The sequence below is a fragment of the Mytilus galloprovincialis genome, chromosome 7 (genome assembly GCF_965363235.1).
Source record: "Mytilus galloprovincialis chromosome 7, xbMytGall1.hap1.1, whole genome shotgun sequence".
Lineage (NCBI taxonomy): Eukaryota > Metazoa > Mollusca > Bivalvia > Mytilida > Mytilidae > Mytilus > Mytilus galloprovincialis.
This window is the reverse complement of record NC_134844.1, coordinates 88,595,106-88,617,709: the sequence shown is the minus strand read 5'-3', so window position 1 is coordinate 88,617,709 and position 22,604 is coordinate 88,595,106. Positions and strand designations below refer to the sequence as shown.

At 33.7% G+C, this 22,604-nt stretch overlaps 1 protein-coding gene across 1 annotated transcript in view; it reads left to right on the top strand.

The window, feature by feature from the left end:
* LOC143083957 (uncharacterized) overlaps positions 1-22,604 on the top strand; it is a 235,526-nt gene that overhangs the window by 196,708 nt on the left and 16,214 nt on the right. The window contains exons 5-10 of the mRNA XM_076260373.1: positions 5,592-5,834; positions 6,225-6,710; positions 14,662-14,768; positions 15,917-16,370; positions 18,259-19,031; positions 19,691-19,721. Coding sequence (XP_076116488.1) covers positions 5,592-5,834; positions 6,225-6,710; positions 14,662-14,768; positions 15,917-16,370; positions 18,259-19,031; positions 19,691-19,721 — 2,094 coding nt within the window. The remainder of the gene's footprint in view (positions 1-5,591; positions 5,835-6,224; positions 6,711-14,661; positions 14,769-15,916; positions 16,371-18,258; positions 19,032-19,690; positions 19,722-22,604) is intronic.

Below are 22,604 nucleotides of genomic sequence, written 5' to 3'. Positions count from 1 at the left end.
AGACACAATGACCAGTTGACCTATTAACAAATCGACATATTGATCAGTTAACCGATAGACGGATAGATACCTTGACCAGTTAACATATAGAAGAATAGACACAATGACCAGTTAACCTAAAGACGGATAGAAACCTTGACCAGTTGACTTATAGAAGGATAGACACCTTGACCAGTTGACCTATAGACTGATAGACACCTTGACCAGTTGACCTATAGACGGATAGACACATTGACCAGTTGACTTATAGACAGATAGACACCTTGACCAGTTGACCTATAGACAGATAGACACAATGACCAGTTGATCTATAGAAGGATAGACACCTTGACCAGTTGACCTATAGACGGATAGACACAATGACCAGTTGATCTATAGAAGGATAGACACCTTGACCAGTTGACCTATAGACGGATAGACACCTTGACCAGTTAACCTATAGACGGATAGACACAATGACCAGTTGATCTATAGACGGATAGACACCTTGACCAGTTGACCTATAGACGGATAGACACAATGACCAGTTGATCTATAGAAGGATAGACACCTTGACCAGTTGACCTATAGACGGATAGACACCTTGACCAGTTAACCTATAGACGGATAGACACAATGACCAGTTGATCTATAGACGGATAGACACCTTGACCAGTTGACCTATAGATGGATAGACACAATGACCAGTTGATCTATAGAAGGATAGACACCTTGACCAGTTGACATATAGATGGATAGACACCTTGACCAGTTGACCTATAGACAGATATACACCTTGACCAGTTGACCTATAGACGGATAGACACCTTGGCCAGTTGATCTATAGAAGGATAGACACCTTGACCAGTATTCCTATAGACGGACAGACACCTTGACCAGTTGACCTATAGAAGGATAGACACATTGACCAGTTGACTTATAGACGGAGAGACACCTTGACCAGTTGATCTATAGAAGGATAGACACATTGACTATTTAACCTATTGATGGATAGACACCTTGACCAGTTGACCTATAGACGGGCAGACACCTTGGCCAGTTGACCTATAGACGGATAGACACCTTGACCAGTTAACCTATAGACGGATAGACACATTGACCAGTTGACATATAAAAGGATAGACACATTGACCAGTTGACCTATAGACGGATAGACACATTGACCAGTTGACCTATAGAAGGATAGACACATTGACCAGTTGACCTATAGATGGATAAACACCTTGATCAGTTGACTTATAGACGATAGACACATTGACCAGTTGACCTATAGACGGATAGACACCTTGACCAGTTGATCTATAGAAGGATAGACACATTGACCAGTTGACCTATAGACAGATAGACACCTTGACCAGTTAACCTATAGAAGGATATACACATTGACAAGTTAACCTATTGACGGATAGACACATTGACCAGTTGACCTATAGACGGAAAGACACCTTGACCAGTTGACCTATAGAAGGATAGACACAATGGCCAGTTAACCTATAGAAGTATAGACACATTGACCAGTTGACTTATAGAAGGATAGACACATTGACCAGTTGACCTATAGAAGGATAGACACATTGACCAGTTGACCTATAGAAGGATAGACACCTTGACCAGTTAACCTATAGATGGATAGACACCTTGATCAGTTGACTTATAGACTATAGACACATTGACCAGTTAACCTACAGAAGGATAGACACATTGACCAGTTGACCTATAGAAGGATAGACACATTGACCAGTTGACTTATAGAAGGATAGACACATTGACCAGTTGACTTATAGAAGGATAGACACATTGACCAGTTGACTTATAGAAGGATAGACACATTGACCAGTTAACTTATAGAAGGATAGACACATTGACCAGTTAACCTATAGACGGATAGACACCTTGATCAGTTGACTTATAGACGATAGACACATTGACTAGTTGACCTATAGAAGGATAGACACCTTGATCAGTTAACCTATAGATGGATAGACACATTGACCAGTTAAGCTATAGATCAACACATTAACAAATTTATACACCAACACATTGACATATCGACACACTGACAAGATCGACACATAAACAGGCTCATACATCAATACACTGACATATCATCACATTAACAGATTTATACATCAACACATTGACATATCGACACACTGACAGATCAACACATGAACAGGCTCATACATCAAAACATTGCCATATTGACACATTAACAGATTTATACATCAACACATTGACATATCGACACACTGACAGATCAATAGATTAACAGACTGATACATCATAACACTGACAGATCAACACATTAACAGTCTCATACATCAACACATAGACATATAGACACTCAGACAGATTTAACTTATTGACATATCGAAACACTGACAGATAAACATATTAACCGACTCCTACATCAACACATTAACATATTGACACACTGACAGATCAACACAATAACATATTCATATATCAACAGATGACGCATGGACACACCAACAGATCAACACATTAAAAGACTCAACCATTGACACATTGACATATAGACACATTTACAGACTCAACCAATCACAAATTGACATATAGACACATTTACAGACTTAACCATTCACACATTGACATATAGACACATTTACAGACTTAACCATTCACACATTGACGTATAGACACATTTACAGACTCAACCATTGACACATTGACATATAGACACATTTACAGACTCAACCATTCACACATTGACATATAGACACATTTACAGACTTAACCATTCACACATTGACATAAAGACACATTTACAGACTCAACCATTGACACATTGACATATAGACACATTTACAGACTCAACCATTCACACATTGACATAGACACATTTACAGACTCAACCATTCACACATTGACATATAGACACATTTACAGACTCAACCATTGACACATTGACATATAGACACATTTACAGACTCAACCATTCACACATTGACATATAGACACATTTACAGACTTAACCATTCACACATTGACATATAGACACATTTACAGACTCAACCATTCACACATTGACATATAGTCACATTTACAGACTTAACCATTGACACATTGACATATAGACACATTTACAGACTCAACCATTCACACATTGACATATAGACACATTTACAGACTTAACCATTCACACATTGACGTATAGACACATTTACAGACTCAACCATTGACACCAGACTTAACCATTCACACATTGACATATAGACACATTTACAGACTCAACCATTCACACATTGACATATAGACACATTTACAGACTCAACCATTCACACATTGACATATAGACACATTTACAGACTCAACCATTCACACATTGACATATAGACACATTTACAGACTCAACCATTCACACATTGACATATAGACACATTTACAGACTCAACCATTCACACATTGACATATAGACACATTTACAGACTCAACCATTGACACATTGACATATAGACACATTTACAGACTCAACCATTCACACATTGACATATAGACACATTTACAGACTTAACCATTCACACATTGACATATAGACACATTTACAGACTCAACCATTCACACATTGACATATAGACACATTTACAGACTCAACCATTCACAAATTGACATAGACACATTTACAGACTCAACCATTCACACATTGACATATAGACACATTTACAGACTCAACCATTCACACATTGACATATAGACACATTTACAGACTTAACCATTCACACATTGACATATAGACACATTTACAGACTCAACCATTGACACATTGACATATAGACACATTTACAGACTCAACCATTCACACATTGACATATTGACACATTTACAGACTTAACCATTCACACATTGACATATAGACACATTTACAGACTCAACCATTCACACATTGACATATAGACACATTTACAGACTCAACCATTCACAAATTGACATAGACACATTTACAGACTCAACCATTCACACATTGACATATAGACACATTTACAGACTCAACCATTCACACATTGACATATAGACACATTTACAGACTTAACCATTGACACATTGACATATAGACACATTTACAGACTTAACCATTCACACATTGACATATAGACACATTTACAGACTTAACCATTGACACATTGACATATAGACACATTTACAGACTCAACCATTCACACATTGACATATAGACACATTTACAGACTCAACCATTCACACATTGACATATAGACACATTTACAGACTTAACCATTGACACATTGACATATAGACACATTTACAGACTCAACCATTCACACATTGACATATAGACACATTTACAGACTTAACCATTCACACATTGACATATAGACACATTTACAGACTTAACCATTCACACATTGACATATAGACACATTTACAGACTTAACCATTCACACATTGACATATAGACACATTTACAGACTCAACCATTGACACATTGACATATAGACACATTTACAGACTCAACCATTCACACATTGACATATAGACACATTTACAGACTTAACCATTCACACATTGACATAAAGACACATTTACAGACTCAACCATTGACACATTGACATATAGACACATTTACAGACTCAACCATTCACACATTGACATATAGACACATTTACAGACTCAACCATTCACACATTGACGTATAGACACATTTACAGACTCAACCATTGACACATTGACATATAGACACATTTACAGACTCAACCATTCACACATTGACATATAGACACATTTACAGACTTAACCATTCACACATTGACATATAGACACATTTACAGACTCAACCATTCACACATTGACATATAGACACATTTACAGACTCAACCATTCACACATTGACATATTGACACATTTACAGACTTAACCATTCACACATTGACATATAGACACATTTACAGACTCATACATAAACACATCGACATATTGACACATTGACAGATCTATACATTAACAGACTCAAAACTCAATGCATTGATATATCAACACACTGACAAATCAACATTTACACTAATACATTGACACACTAATATCCACATATTTCCAGACTCGTACATAAACACATTGATATATCGACACACTGACAGATCAACACAATAATACTTGTACATTAACACATATACATATCAACATATTAACAGATTCAAACATCAACACATTAACACACTTACATATAATCACATTAACAAATGTATACATCAACACATTTATAGACTGATAAATCATTACATTGACATATCGACACTCTGACAGATCAAAATATTAACATTACTCATTTATTGTTTTGATGACAGAGAGAGGGCTGGCAGCAAACTTCTAATTAAGGTTATTTAAAGACCACTGTGACTTTATAGGAAATATGTCACAAGTCATTGCTGTAAATAACACATCTCCAGCATCATAAGATACATATATCCTTGTCTTATAGTATTATTTAATAAATTTATTGAAACATTGTCCAGTGTCAGAGACAAAAAGTGGAGAAATTATCTTTGAGTGTGTGTATGCATTCATTTTTTTCACAAACATGATGAAATTTAAACTTTCAAACTTAATTTTTTTTTCAGATCCCATCGGAAAAGGGCAACAGTCTGCCATGTTAAATCGTTTATTAGGGAAGGGCAGCTATGAATCATTTGATATGAGATGCATGGTAACCGGCCAGTTTTCCGTTGGGAAGTCTACTCTTGTGAAGCTGTTAGCTGGTGACATTATACTAGATGGTCGACAGCCAACTGACGGCATTTCTCTCGTTGAAGGTCGCTGTGGCCTCGACATTGAGACCAAAGAGTGGGTTCTAATTGATCCAGGTGAGAAAATACACAAGTAGAAACATCTTACCACATGCTGTTGTGTGGACCTCACTATCAGCAGACATGATATAGCACTGATTTTAATCACATCACATTGTAGCCATATGTTTTGTGAGTTCAATTCAGGAACCAAGTTAATTCAAATTGAATTTTAATGTTAAAATTATGGAATAATTTGACATTTATTTTCGATAATCAATAATGTCATCAATCCAGCAGTTAAAACATGACTCTCTTTAAAATACATTTATAGCATTATGTGAATGTTACACTTGATAAGATTTAATTTTGATCTTACTTATGATTTTTCTTATATTCTTCACTTGGTTTTGACAGCATGTAGCTGTTTTGGATTTGATTTGCCTGATGTATTAAATTTAATTTCAGACTCTTATAACGCCCTGGATGTTGTGTACAACAAAGTGTTAATGACCTCTCTCAAAGAAGAGGAGAGTGAACTCACTGAAAAGTTCATCCAGGCTTCAGATACAAGTCCAACTGGTAATGCCAAAGCCACACTGTCCTCTTTGCCCTCAGAAAGGTCGGCAGCATTACAATCTCTACCACCTAAGAAATCCTCCAATGTGCCTCTCACGGTAAAACAGATGGGAAAGAAAATGAGAACAAGAATGACTAAGGAGGAAATAAGAAGGAAAATGGAAAAAGTCCTCAAAAGTGGGAAGTATAAGATGAAAGTTGGGCGTCTTATCTTCTGGGACTTTGGTGGACAATATGTTTATCTAACAACACATCAGACCTTCATGACGTTCCGAGCGTTGTTTCTTGTAGTATTTAATGGAAGCAAAAATTTGCATGAACAGGTCCCTGATGTGATGTGTTTTCCAGGGCAGCACATGACACCAACGCCAGCAGGTAATATGCATATTAATTACACACAGATAATGCAAACAGGATACATTTTTATAACAGCAAGGTGATATCGTTTCTAAATATTTAAGCAAACCTCAATGCTTACGTAATTTATTTACATTGTCACTTTTAGCTTGTCACAAACTACAATATTAACCTCAGTATGTTTCGCATTTTGCAGCATTGATATGAAGTACTGTGGATTCATTCTTATTCGTGATTTACCAATTTTCGTGGCTTTTGTGGGGTCACAGCGAACCTTAAATTTAAGAATTCAACGAAAAATTATCACGTGAAATGTGTTTGGATTCGGATGTTTATTTCCGGTTATATTGTGCAGTTCTCTTATAGTGTTGACTAGCGATAAACATTTCAAATTAACACGTGTTTTATTGAAAGAAGATAAAGGTATTTTGTTCAATTATATATTATGAAAATAAATGCAAGTTGTTAATTACCGTGTCATAGATTGGTTTACTTTGATTAAAAGTTTACAGGATTAATTACGATAAAATTGTTTATTTTCACACCTTTTACTTATATGATTGTTCATTATACCGTGATGAGGGGAAATAAGCGTTCAATCATATATCAGTCATACAGTTGAATGCCTCATAAAATTCTGACAAAAATTTGTAAATTGTAAGATAAACACACTATTAGTTGTCTCTGTCCACGATTGTAATTGAAGTTTTTAAGGAACACTATCACTTAGAATGGCCAAGTGAGGATTTTGACAATTCAAAACCTTTTCAATGATTTTTTTTAATCATTGATCAAACAAAGGAGATTATATGATCTCCTAAATCAAAAGGGATATCACGAATAAAGTCTTTGTTTTTATTTTAATCAGTGATCTGCGAATTTACGTATACCACGAATTGTCTTTTTTTCTTCTCAATCCACGAAAATTGATACCCATGAAAATAAATGAATCCCCAGAAAGACAATAATATTTATTAAATATACCAAGTTTAAATTCTTTTCGGAAATTAAAGCATATACAAAAAAAATAAGTGAATTCTCACAAAAAAGGAGCTGATGATTTTATTATATGAAGTATAGATTTTATCATAAGCATGAACGGAGTGCTGCACTTATTGTCAGACAACATCAAATTTTTAAAATTTAATCTTGAATTTGTTCTGGGAGAAATTATATTAAACGATTTTGTTCGGCCTGCAATGTGTGTCGATGAAAGTTCAACATAGGGATAGTGATCCAGTGGCAGGGGCGTTAACTTACTTCTTAAAAGCTTTATGTTTTAGAAGGTGGGAGCCCTGGATGCGTCATACTTTTTATATAGATGCCTTCCGTTACAAAGTTTTGTCTGTCACACATCTATTGTCCTTGACCTCATTTTCATGGTTCAGTGACAACTTACAAAAGAGTGGAGATTTTTTTGTAATGTTAATTTCTCTCTTATTAAGAGTAATAGGATAACTATATTTAGTATGTGCGTACCTTGCAAGCTCCTCATGCCCGTCAGACAGTTTTCACTTGATCTCGACCTCATTTCATGGATCAATGAACAAGGTCAAGTTTTGGTGGTCAAAGTCCATATCTCAGATACTGTAAGCAATAGGTCTAGTATATTTGGTGTATTGAAGGTTACAATACACCATTAGATTTTATTGGCGCAGCCATTTTATGAACATAACATGGTATTCAGAATTAACAGTATGGCTAATCCTGATTGGTCGATATGTACGCCCGTTGTTTTTTATTTTTAGAGACTTCGTGCACTCTGCGTTATACAAAAGGTAAAATAAAAGTTATTCCGTAGCCCTAAAGGCACTGAGATGACTTTTAAATGCTAGGACAAGACACATATTTTTAAGGGCAAAATTAATAGGCAGGGGAGATAAATACAACACACGCTAAGAAAAGCAACGCGAACCTATAATTTTGGGACCAAAAAATACTGTCCTAATAACTTTTCATTTCAAGGTTTCGTTAAAAGAATCATCTTTCTAAAGTCTGTATCTCGAAAAAGGCTACCATTGTTGCCTTTGGGGAAATTAATTGTTTATTTCAATCTGAAGGATCTCCAACTGGCAGGTGTCATCTGACCTTGACCTCATTTTCATGGTTCAGTTGTTATAGTTAAGTTTTTGTGTTTTGGTCTAATTTTCTTATACTGTATAAGTATTCCATAGGTCTACTATATTTGCTGTATGGAATGATTGTAAGGTGTACATGTCCAACTGGCAAGTGTAATCTGACCTTTACCTCATTTTTATGGTTCAGTGGTCAAAGTTATTTTTTTTTTTTTTTTTTTTTTTTTTCTAATAGGTCAACTATATTTGGTGTATAGAAATATTTTATGATGTACATGTCAGTCAATAATCAATAGGTCAACTATATTTGTTGTATGGAAGGATTATAGTGTGTATATGTCTGTCTGGCAGGTATCATCTGACCTTGACCTCATTTTCATGGTTCATTGGTCAATGTTAAGTTTTCATGGTTAAGTTTGTTTCTTAGATACTATAATCAATAGGTCAATTATATTTAATGCATAGATTGATTGTAAGGTATACATGTCTGCAAAGCATGGTTCATCTGACCTTGACCTCGTTTCATGGTTCATTGGTCAATGTTTATTTTTTTTTGTTAAGTCTGTTTCTTAGAAACTATAAGCAATAGGTCAACTATATTTAGTGTATTGAATGATTGTAAGCTGTACATGTATTTCTGTTAGTTTATCTGACCTTGACCTCATTTTCTTGGATCATGTTAAGGTTATTTGATAGTTGTAGTAAAACTTTATATTTAGGACTATCAACATAATATAAATGGTTAGTAAAGAAGGCGAGAAAATTCAGTGTGTGCACTCTTGTTGTTATTTCTTAAATCTAATTTTGTTAACACTTTGTATTAAAATAGCAGCAAAACAAATGTTATCCTTAATTGTGTCAAAATATGTTCTTTTGTTGTAAAAGTAAGTTAAGCAATGTAAAATTCACATTAATGGCTTAGTCATCAAGCAATGTTAAAACAAATGTTTTCCTATAGAAATTCAGATTGTTTTAAATGAGTAAACCTGAAAACATATTTAATGTTAGAATGTTTACATACTGATTCCTCAAAATATCTATTCAAAGACTAAACATAGTAGTTTTTTGATGAGAAGGATTTATGACGTTGGTATTTTGAAGGTGTTGTTTTGTTTAAACTAAAACTGAACACATTTATAAAAACAAAATAAATAGCATATGATATATTGTAGTTTGTCCGTCTATCCATCAACATTTGATACAAAAATTAAAAATTTTCTTTTTATCAGTTCTTACTTTAACGCACGTTTTAATTGAAGGAATAAAGCTTCTTTTAGCTTTATATGATTTTCAAATGATGTAATTCGAGAGTTACAGATCTTTTTTCACTACATAATTTTAGTATGATTGAATCTGTATTGAATGACATACATCGTTAGAAACCCACTTATCCACATCCCCATTTATTGCATTGAGTTAAACATTTCTATATAATGTAATCTTCTTAGAACTGATTGAAATTAGTCCTAGTTTATATTGAATATTTCATTAACATCAATTTTGGAAAAATGAGGATTTCCTTAGTTTTCAGTTTTTACTTCCTAAAAAAACTGATTTTGAAAATAAATCTTAGGAAATGTGGACTACTTTTCAACAATATTACCTGGTTTTAAATGTCTGTTGCAAGGTTCGGGGACACAGTTATCGTCCTTTGTATAACTTGCAATTTCTTTTCAAAACACCATCCAGATTTATTTCTTTATAATTTATGCCTAAAATAGTAAGTAGGGGGATGGAATTACTTTTCAAATTGGGACATGAATTTGTATACGACCGCACACATTTTTATACGACCGCAAAAAATTAAAATTTTGTGGTTGTATATTGGTATCACGTTGGCGTCGTCGTCGTCCGTCGTCGTCGTCCGAAGACATTTGGTTTTCGCACTCTAACTTTAGTAAAAGTAAATAGAAATCTATGAAATTAAAACACAAGGTTTATGACTGCAAGAGGAAAGTTGGGATCGATTTTAGGTGTTTTGGTCGCAGCAGTTTAGGAAGCAGGGGCCAAAAAGGGCCCAAATAAGCATTTTTCTTGGTTTTCGCAGATTAACTTTTGTATAAGTAAACGGAAATCTATGAAATTTTAACATAAGGTATATGACCACAAAAGGAAGGTTGGGATTGATTTTGTGAGTTTTAGTCCCAACAGTTTAGGAATTAGTGGCAAAAAACAGGTCCAAAATAAGCATTTGTCTTGGTTTTTGCACAATAACTTTAGTATTAGTTTATAGAAATCTGTGAAATTTTAACACAAGGTTTATGACCACAAAAGGAAGGTTTGGATTGATTTTGGGATTTTTGATTCCAACGAATTATGGGCCAAAAGGGTCCAAAATTAAACTTTGTTTGATTTCATCGAAAAATGAATGATTGGGGTTCTTTGATATGCCAAATCTAACCGTGTATTCAGATTCTTAATTTTTGGTCCTGTTTTCAAATTGGTCTACATTAAGGTCCAATGGGTCCAAAATTAATCTTAGCTTGATTTTAACAAAAATGATTTCTTGGTGTTCTTTGATATGCTGAATCTAAACATGTACTGAGATTTTTGATTATGGGCCCAGTTTTCATGTTGGTCCAAATCAGGTCCAACATTATTATATTAAGTATTGTGCAATAGCAAGAAATCTTCAATTGCACAGTATTGTGCAATAGCAAGAAATTTTCAATTCCACAGTATTGCGCAATAGCAAGAAATCTTCAATTGCACAGTATTGTGCAATAGCAAGAAATTTTCAATTCCACAGATTTTATGAAATATTCTTTGAAAATTGGAGTTATCTTTCTTTGTACAGAATAGTAATTGAATCAACTTAAATCATTTTGTTATACAATATACAATGTATATTCACTTTTACTACCAACTAATAAATTAAAACAATCTTTACCATTCAGTGATTACAAGCACTTTTTTTTACATTTTAATATTTTATGATGTATTTAAATGAGAAGTTATTCTTGCAAACTCCATTAGAAATTTGAATTGAGATCAGTTTTGGAATAAGGGAAAGGGGGGGTGTGAGAGAAAAAAATTGGGGGGGGAAATTTTTCTCATTTCAGATTTCATAAATAAAAAGAAAATTTCTTCAAACATTTTTTTGAGAGGATTAATATTCAACAGCATAGTGAATTGCTCAAAGGCAAAAAAAATATTTTAATTTCATTAGACCACATTCATTCTGTGTCAGAAACCTATGCTGTGTTAATAACTATTTAATCACAATCCAAATTTAGAGCTGAATCCAGCTTGAATGTTCATACTTGCCCCAACTGTTCAGGGTTCAACCTCTGCGGTAGTATAAAGCTGTGCCCTGCGCAGCATCTGTTTCGGGATTCGTATAATGCTATTATTTCGTCGTCGGACAACATATTTGGTTTCCGGACAATAACTTTAGTTTAAATGAATGGATCTCTATGAAATTTTACAAGAAGATTCAATACCACAAAAGGAAGGATGATTTTGGGGTTTGTGGTACCAACAGTTTAGGAAATAGAGGCCAAAAAGGGGCCAAAAACAACCATGTTTGTAGTTTCAGGAAAAAATAACTTGTGTGTAAGTGTAGGAATCTCTCTTGCATTGTACCACAAGGTTCCATATCACAAAGGGAAGGCTGGGATTGAGTTTTGGTATAATTGCCCAAAACATGCAGGAATCAGGTGCAAAAAAGTAGCCAAAAACAAGCATTTTTTGTAGTTTCTAGACAATAACTTGTGTTTAAGTGTATGGATCTCTCTAAAATTGTACTAAGAGGTTCCATACTACAAAGGGAAGACTGGGATTGTGTTTGGGGATATTTTTCCAAATTATAGGGGGCAACATTTGGAGGGGGGATTTTTTTCCCCAATTTTTATTGTCGAGCTTGCGACTTTTGTCGCAAAAAGTTTGACATAGGGATATTGATCCGGCGGCGGTGGTGTCAGCTAACTTCTTAAAAGCTTTATATTTTAGAAGGTGAAAGACCTCGATGATTCATACTTTGTATATGGATGCCTCATGTTACGAAGTTTTCGTCAGTCTCATGTCCAATGTCCTTGACCTCATTTTCATGGTTCAGTGACTACTTGAAAAAAAGTTAAAAAATTTTATAATGTTAAATTCTCTCTTATTATAAGTAATATTTGGTACTTGCGTTCCTTGCAAGTTCCTCATGCCCGTCAGACAGTTTTCACTTGATCTCGACCTCATTTCATGGATCAGTGAACAAGGTTAAGTTTTGGTGGTCAAGTCCATATATCAGATACTATAAGCAATAGGTCTTGTATATTCGGTGTATTGAAGGACACTAAGGTGTACATGTCCAACTGGCAGGTATCATCTGACCTTGACCTCATTTTCATGGTTCAGTGGTTATAGTTAAGTTTTTGTGTTTTGGTCTGTTTTTCTTATACTGTATGCAATAGGTTTACTATATATGATGTATGGTATGATTGTAAGGTCTACATGTCTAGCTGGCAGGTGTCATCTGACCTTGACCTCATTTTCATGGTTAGGTGGTCCAAGTTAAGTTTAGATTTATTTTCTAATACTATATGCAATAGGTCAACTATATTCGGTGTACGGAAATATTTTATGATCTATATGTCAGTCGCGCATGTTTTATTTAACCTTGACCTCATTTTCATGGTTCATTGCTCAGTGTTAAGTTTTTTGGGTTTTGGTCTGTTTTTCTTAAACTATAAGCAATAGGTTGACTATATTTGTTGTATGGAAGAATTGTTAGCTGTACATGCCTGTCTGGCATGGTTTATCTTACCTTGACATCATTTTCATGGTTCATTGGTCAATGTTTAGTTTTCTTGGTTAATGTTAAGTTTATGTGACAGTTGAAATAAAGCTTTATATTTAGGACTATCAACATAATATCAATGATTAGTAAAGAAGGCGAGACATTTCAGCGTGTGCACTATGGTTCATATTTAATTCTTTTTCAAAATTTTTCAAATTCCAAATTTTTTGAAAAGTTTTAAGAATAGATTTTTAAGATCTTTTTAAATTTATTTTGTGTCAGAAACCTATATTATTTCAAAAAATTGATCACAATCGAAATTCAGACAGCATCAAGTTTGAATAGTGTGTCCAAATTTGCCCCAACTGTTCACGGTTCGACCTCTGCGGTCGTATCAGACTGTGCCTAGCAAGCATTTAATTTGGCAAAAAAGGGATTTGGTCCATTTTGAAAAAGCCAATAATTAGTATATATAAAGCTGTCACACTGGATTATAGATCCTCTTAACCTTTAATTGTCCACAGTTGGAGTTAGAACTGATGGATATTTCTATAATTTTTACATAATTTGTCGCAAAAGTGGTACACTATATATACTATACAAATCTATTTGGATAGAGCAGGTGTGATTTTTTTAATTTTTAATTTTTTTGTTTAAAAGAAATGCACTACGGAATTCCTGTGTTCTTGGCCATAAATGATAATTAAAAAAGCAAGATAGCGATTAGAACAAACACAAAAATCCAAGGGCTGTTCCATAAAATCTTAAACAGGACCGCAACTTGAACTGGCCATTATTTTGGTTGTGTGAAATATTAGTTTGTATACGTTTTTATTGTATGCAGGTCTTAAGCGTTGTTACCTTTTTATAATATGCATTCCTTAAACTATGTGTTAATAAAACAGTCTGAAGAACAAATACAACAATATAGAATATACATATACACTGAAATAGTTGTCACCTTTTGACAGAGAATCCAACTTAAGCTGTTTAAATAAATGAGGTTGACTAAGTATTCAGTTTTTTTTTTTTTTTTAAATAATGGGTTAACAAGACAAAAGACAATGAAAAACTTTTAAAAGTGTAGTATCACAACTATGAAAAATGCAGAATATATATACCTTTTTATACTTCTTTTATGACATATTTTGATTTTATTTTGTAGTATTTTTGCAATATTGGGTCAATTCCATCCTGACCTATTGTAAGCTTGTTTATGCAGGCATCCCAAAGATCTTGTTTGTTGCCACTCACAAGGACAAAGTACCATTGGTGAGTGATCTAGTGTAAGCTATATGGTAGTAAGTTATTGTCATTTTGAAAACTTAGAAATGTGTACAAATTGCCCCAATTGCTAGCATTAAAACCAGGTTTAATCCTCCATTTTCGACATTAGAAAAGGCCTGTACAAAGTCAGGAATATTACAGTTGATTGTGTGAGCGTTTGATTTTGCCATTTGATTATTTTGATTTTTTTTTTAACTTTCCAAGGAGTTCAATATTTGAATAAGAGCTTGTATTCTTATAATGATGTTTTGTCTATAAATCTTAACTTGACCTAAAATTTTGTTAAACTACACTTTTAAAAAAACAAGATCCTTTTTGAATTGTGGGTAATTCCCTTAAAATCAGATTACGGGGCCTATAAATGAAGTAGAAGATATGAAGTACTACTTATAGATAAGGAAACAATATTTGGTATGTAATTGTATCAATATTCCATTGGATAGTCATCTCATTTCCATGGAGATAAGTTGGCTCTGCCACTCTTAGTCATGTTTTTTTTACGTAAAATACAATTTATCAGTTTACATGCTAAAGTTTACACGCTAAAGTTTAACTAAACTTATTTTTATTTCAACAATCATGTTGTCAATATGAAGCTTTATTATTAAGAATAGTAGTACTGCACCAGATGCACTTCTCAACAATTAATATTTTCTCGGTCATGTGTCAGGCCAAACCATAATACCATTGTTAAACAGATGATGAAATAAAACATGATATATAACACATCTGGAGAAGAAATGCATGATTACGATACATACTTTATTTTAAAAGAAGTTCATTTTTGTTTAACTGCAAATTCAAATAAAACATTTTCCGTATTTTCACCCAAATCCTGAAGTACTCTATACTAAACTATTAATACCTTCTTGGCTAGTTTGAAGTGTATTGCCAATCTATTAAATGTTACTTATTTTTTTTACAAGTGGTATCTTTTAAATTATAGAAGCAAGGTTAAAAGTGTAATAATTTACCTGTAAGAGTAGATATATCTACTTTGCACATTTAAGATAAATCTAGTTATTTTCTTGTTGGAATGTTCCATCATTGAAGATACACAAACATTATGTTCCCGACATATGCTCTTTACAGCCTCAAGTTTATTTATCCGGAACATTTTTATGTTTTAATAGGAGAATGTTGAGACACGACGGGAAGAGCTTTACAGTGGAATTGAGGAGTTGTTTAAAGACCATGAGGGAAAACATCATCTGGTCCTTAGACCTCTAATATTTGTCAATGCCAAAGATCAAGCTGACCCAGAAATAGAGGTTCTGAAGAAAACAATAACAGAACTTACATTCGACCACCCATGTTGGGGTGAAAGGATGCCGAATGCATGTGTTCCACTGGAGCTCGAGATCGCTGAATTGGTGGCAGAAGGGAAACAAATTCTGTCTTTGGTTGAAGTTAGAGAATTAAATGCCATCAGTGAGGTGTCTGTCCTGTCTCCTGAGCAGCTGACCGATTTTCTACATTATCAACATTCTCTAGGCAAAATTGTGTATTTTGACACCCCACAACTGAGAGATAATGTTATCATCAGTCCCCTTCTTATGGTGGAAGTTATGAGATCTTTTATTACTGGTGTGTAAATATTTTCAATGAGATATAATAAAAATTAGTAGTAAAACAACAACATACTCAAATATTGTTTACCAGACATTTAGAGCACTGGGTATTGTTAACTGGTGACTTTCACTTATCTTTTGAAACTTTGTAAGAACTTTTTATTATACAATTAGTCAAAATTAATCTTTTCTTTAGGTATTCAAAGCGTCACTAATTCTTGTTAGATTATAGCTAACTATTTTATTATGTTTATATCCTCTGGATAGGATGGAGGTTTTAACTTACATTTTGTAAAACATGATTGCAAATTTTAAAGTCAAAACTGAAACTGATATTTCATAGTTATTAACGTGTAGGTATAACTAGAGAACTACATGGTTTCTAAATAAAATATTTGTAATGGGGTAATTATGTTCTTCAAAATGAGAAAGGATTCTATTTTGATCATGGAATACCTTTTATAAAGAAAGTTTAATTACTCCTAAAATAGGACATTATTTTGAAATATCAAAATAGTGTTGTTTTCATGTCCTGACCTAGGTGAGCAGTATAACTTTCGTAGTACCTTTTAATATAAGTAAATTTTGTATTAGCTCACCTGGCCCGAAGGGCCAAGTGAGCTTTTCTCATCACTTGGCGTCCCTCATCCGTCGTCCATCGTCCGTCGTCGTTAACTTTTACAAAAATCTTCTCCTCTATAACTACTGGGCCAAATTTAACCAAACTTAGCCACAATCATCATTGGGGTATCTAGTTTTAAAAATGTGTCCGGTGACCGGGCTAACCAACCAAGATAGCCGCCATGGCTAAAAATAGAACATAGGGGTAAAATGCAGTTTTTGGCTTATAACTCAAAAACCAGAGCACTGAGAACAAATCTGACATGGGTAAAAGTGTTTATCAGGTCAAGATCTATCTGCCGTGAAATTTTCAGATGAATCGGACAACCCCTTGTTAGGTTGCTGCCCCTGAATTGGTAATTTTAAGGAAATTTTGCTGTTTTTGGTTATTATCTTGAGTATTATTATAGATAGAGATAAACTGTAAACAGCAATAATGGTCAGCAAAGTAAGATTCACAAATAAGTCAACATGACCAAAATGGTCATTTGACCCCTTTAGGAGTTATTGCCCTTTATAGTCAATTGTTAACCATTTTTCGTAAATCTTAGTAATCTTTTAGAAAAACCTTCTCCTCTGAAACTACTGGGCCGAATAAAACCAAACTTGGCCATGATCAGCATTGGGGTATCTAGTTTAAAAAATGTGTCCAGTAACTCGGCCAATCAACCAAGATGGCCACCATGGCTAAAAATAGAACATATGGGTAAAATGCAGTTTTTGGCTTATAAATCAATAACCAAAGCATTTAGAGCAAATCTGACAGGAAGTGAAACTGTTTATCAGGTAAAGATGTATCTGCCTTGGAATTAATAGATGAATCGACTAACCAATTGTTAGGTTGCTGTCCCTGAATTGGTAATTTTAAGGAATTTTGCTGTTTTTGGTTATTACCTTGAATACTTTAATAGATAGAGATAAACTGTAAACAGCAATAATGTACAGCAAAGTCAGACCTAAGTCAACAAAATGGTCAATTGACCCCCTAAGGAGTTATTGCCCTTCATAGTCAATTTTTAACAATTTTCATAAAATTTGTAAATTTTCACTCATATTTTCCACTGAAACTACTGGGCCAAGTTCATTATAAATAGAGATTGTAATTGTAAGCAGCAAGAATGTTAAGTAAAGTAAGATCTTAAAACACAACACCATCTCTAAAACACAATTTTGACATGAATCCATCTGTGTCATGTGTTGACCAAGGTGAGTGACACAGGCTCTTCAGAGCCTCTAGTTTTGATTTGAAGTCATAAGATTGATTTTTTTTTTCATTTTCATAGATGTTGAATTCTGGCCAAAAGAAGATAAAACAAGAAAAACCTTCAAGAAGATGTCAAAAAATGGAATGATACAAAAAGTAGACCTCTACCAGATTTGGGAACAAAAAGAATTTTGTCAGATTTTACCATTTAAAGAGTACATATTCGATATGCTGATACACCTTGATATCGTATCTGAACAGCGTAGATATGATACAAAAACAGGAAACCGGCTACCAGTAGAACACTTCTTTGTACCCTGTATGCTTACCCAAAGAAATGATACAGATTTCTTGTTACAAGAATGTACACCAGAGAGGACTGTTAGTTTGGCCTTCGTTTTTAAAGGAACCATCATACCTCCAGCCTTACCAAACCGTCTAATATGCGCATGTCTCAGTATGTGGACATTAAAACAATACAGAGGAAGGAAACTTATGTTTTCGGGGTTTGTTGGGTTATCAGTTGATAAAGAGCATGATATTGTTGTCTGTGTAGAAGGAAATAAGATCTTATTGCACCTAGTCCACAAGCGCTCCAAGGGTTTGATAATACCTGATATAGCCACCAGTGTCCGGGATTGTTTGTTTGTTACTTTAGAGAGAATTTCCGAATTTTATCAGTCTTCCATCCATTGTAAAGCCAGCAGCAAGTTACCTTTCCACACCGAGTATTCCTGCTCGAAACTAAACTGTTTCACATCAGAACACAAGATGGTTTCAGAAGCTGAGGAATGTTTTTGTGAACACGGTGAAAACATTAAAACTAACTGGAGTATTTGGAACAAGAAAAGGGTATTTATATACTTTTATTGGTACATACATGAGAGATATTTAGAATTGTATGTCTAAGCCTCCGCATATGTCGCCAAGTTCTCTTATTGCAGAACATTGGTATTATATTTGCATTATACATGTATGTTAGACATTCAATTTTTCAGCTCTATATAAGACATAAGATATGGTATATGATTTTCAACATGACAATTCTTCATCATAAACCAAATGACGTAAAATTCAGCACCAAAGGCCTTCAACAAGTAGCAAACTATATGCCACATACCAAGCTCTTTTAAGTTGTTATGTAAACATGTTCATACATTCAGAGACAAATTTATACCTGTACCAACTTGCTGATGTTGGTATGATAGTAACTAAACATAAAATGTATCAGACAGAGGGACAAAGGATGATATTGTTGATATGACATCTTTTTGTTTAACCTTTTTTTGTAAGGTAGATGAGCAGATTGATATTGATAATATTTACTTGACTTTACTTGTAGTAACTGTCAGCATTTGCCAATATTGTATATTTTTTATTATATGTGTTTGTGTCATTAGTTTCACACATTTTACAAAGTGAAATATGTTCTGGTGTACCGATGAGCAAGTAGGTTGCTTACAGGAGTTATACAAATACTTGAATTGTAGAGTTGTTTTTTTATTTTACAGGAACAAAAGCAATGTGATGCTAATTGTCCAGGTAAATGTATCATTTATCTTTTCTTGCATATTATTGACCAGAGTTAACATTTAACTTATGAAAATATCCAATTTCATAAATCATGTCATAAACCATGCTACTGATGTGCTTTAGTGCTGACAACGCTTAGACAATATAGTGTTTTCAACATAATGATATTTCACATATTTCAGATTGGAAAATCTGCGGAGAAGTAATGGATTTTTATACGACCGCAAAAATTTAATTTTTTTTGCACTATAACTTAAGTTTTAGAAAATATAAATGTATGAAATTTAAACACTAGGTTTATGACCACAAAAGGAAGGTTGGAATGATTTTGGAAGTTTTTGTTCCAACAGTTTAGCAATTAGGGGCCAAAAATGTCCCAAATAAGCATTTTCTAGGTTTTCGCACTATAACTTTAGTTTAAGTAAATAGAAATAAATGATATTTAAGAAATAATTCATGGGGGCTTGAATATATCGTGATTTTACCACGGGTTGGCCCTTTATGACAAATATTTTACCCCTGAGCGATAGCGAGGGGCAAAATATCGGCATAAAGGGACAACCCGTGGTAAAATCTAGATATATTCAAGCCCCCATGAATTATTTCGATTCTGATAGGACACATACGGCAATTCTTTTGGATCGAAGCGCTCTAGGTGTAGGCAAATATTTGCCGTTCCCATAAATAAACGCACTAATAAACTAGCGTAAAAGAACGGAGCAAACTGCATTAGTGACATGCTTAAACAATTTAAAATAATGTATTTAGACAGTTTTGGATGAATTTTAATGATAATTTATTTATATGTCTTATATGATGTACAATAAAGGGCTTTTGCCACATTTTAGCATCATTTGTGTATGTTTCCTTGTGATGATTTTCGGATTCACAAGCGTGTATTTTCCCGTAAAATGCTTACATTCTAACGTCATTGTTCTATGACGTCGGGTATCTCATTCATAAAAAAGCATATGACGTGGGAGCACAATCGGAACAGCACTGGCAATATATTCATATTTTACCACGGGTGTGTACTCAAAGCGTTTGAAGGACGTCATGTTAGAATTTGACACAAAGTTTATGACCTCAAAAGAAAGGTTGGGATTGATTTTTGGTGTTTTAGTTACAATGTTTAGGAATTAGGGGCCAAAAAAAACGCCCAAATAAGCATTATTCTTGGTTTTAGCATAATAACTTTAGTATAAGTAAATAGAAATCATTAAAATTTAAACACAAGGTTTATCAATCCTAAAGGAAGGTTGGGATTAATTTTGGGAATTGAGGTCCAAACAGTTTAGGAAGTAGGGACCAAAAAGGGGCCCAAATTAGCATTTTTCTTGGTTTTTTTTTTTTGGCATCATAACTTTAGTATAAGTATAAATAGAAATTTATGAAATTTTAACACAAGGTTTTTGGAAGGTTGGGATTGATTTTGGGAGTTTTGGTCCCAACAGTTTAGAAATAATGGGCCCAAAGTTTGACATGCTGAATTAAAAAATTCACTTAGATTTTTTATTGTTGGCCCAGTTTTCAAGTTGGTCCAAATCGGGGTCCAAAATTAAAATTTGTTTGATTTCATTAAAAATTGAATAATTGGTAATGCCAAATCTAACTGTGTACGTAGATTCTTAATTTTTGGTCCCGTTTTTAAATTGGTCTACATTAAGGTCCAAAGGGTCCAAAATTAAACTAAGTTTGATTTTAACAAAAATTGAATTCTTGGGCTTCTTTGATATGCTGAATCTAAACATATACTTTGATTTTTGATTATGGGCCCAGTTTTCAAGTTGGTCCAAATCAGGATCCAAAATTATTATATTAAGTATTGTGCAATAGCAAGAAATTTTCAATTGCACAGTATTCGGCAATAGCAAGAAATCTTCAATTGCACAGTATTGTGCAATAGCAAGAAATTTTCAATTGCACAGTATTGCGCAATAGCAATAAATCTTCAATTTCAAAGTATTGTGCAATAGCAAGTATTTTCAATTGCACAGTATTGCGCGATAGCAAGAACTATCTAATTGCACAATATTGCGCAATAGCAAGAAATTTTCAATTGGAGTTATCTTTCTTTGTCCAGAATAGTAGTTGAATCAACTTAAATCATTGTTTTATATAATATACAATGTATATTCACTTTTACTACCACCTGATAAATTAAAACAATCTTTACCATTCAGTGATAACAAGCACTTTTTTTACATTTTAATATTTTATGATGTATTTAAACGAGTAGTTATTGTTGCAAACTCCATTAGAAATTTGAATTGAGATCAGTTTTGGAATAAGGGAAAGGGGCATGTGAACAAATAATTGGGTATGGGGGTGTTCAATTTTTCTCATTTCAGATTTCATAAATAAAAAGAAAATTTCTTCAAACATTTTTTTGAGAGGGTTAACATTCAACAGCATAGTGAATTGCTCAAAGGCAAAAAAAAAATTTAAGTTCATTAGACCAAATTCATTCTGTGTCAGAAATCTATGCTTTGTCAACTATTTAATCCCAATCCAAATTTAGAGCTGAATCAAGCTTGAATGTTGTGTCCATACTTGCCCCACCCGTTCAGGGTTCAACCTCTGCGGTCGTATAAAGCTGCGCCCTGCGGAGCATCTGGTTACCATCTGAGTTTACAATTACCAAAAATATATATAGAAAGGTGTGGTATAAGTGCCATTGAGACAACTCTCCATCCAAGTCGCAATTTATAAACGTAAACCATTATAGGTCAAAGTACGTTTTTTAACAGGGAGCCTTGCCTCACACCGAGCAGCAAGCTATAAAGGGCCCCAAAAAAATACCTGTGTAAAACCATTCAAACGGGAGTACCACATTCTAATCTAAAAAAACACACAAAACCAGAAACACTTATGAACCACATCAAAACACGA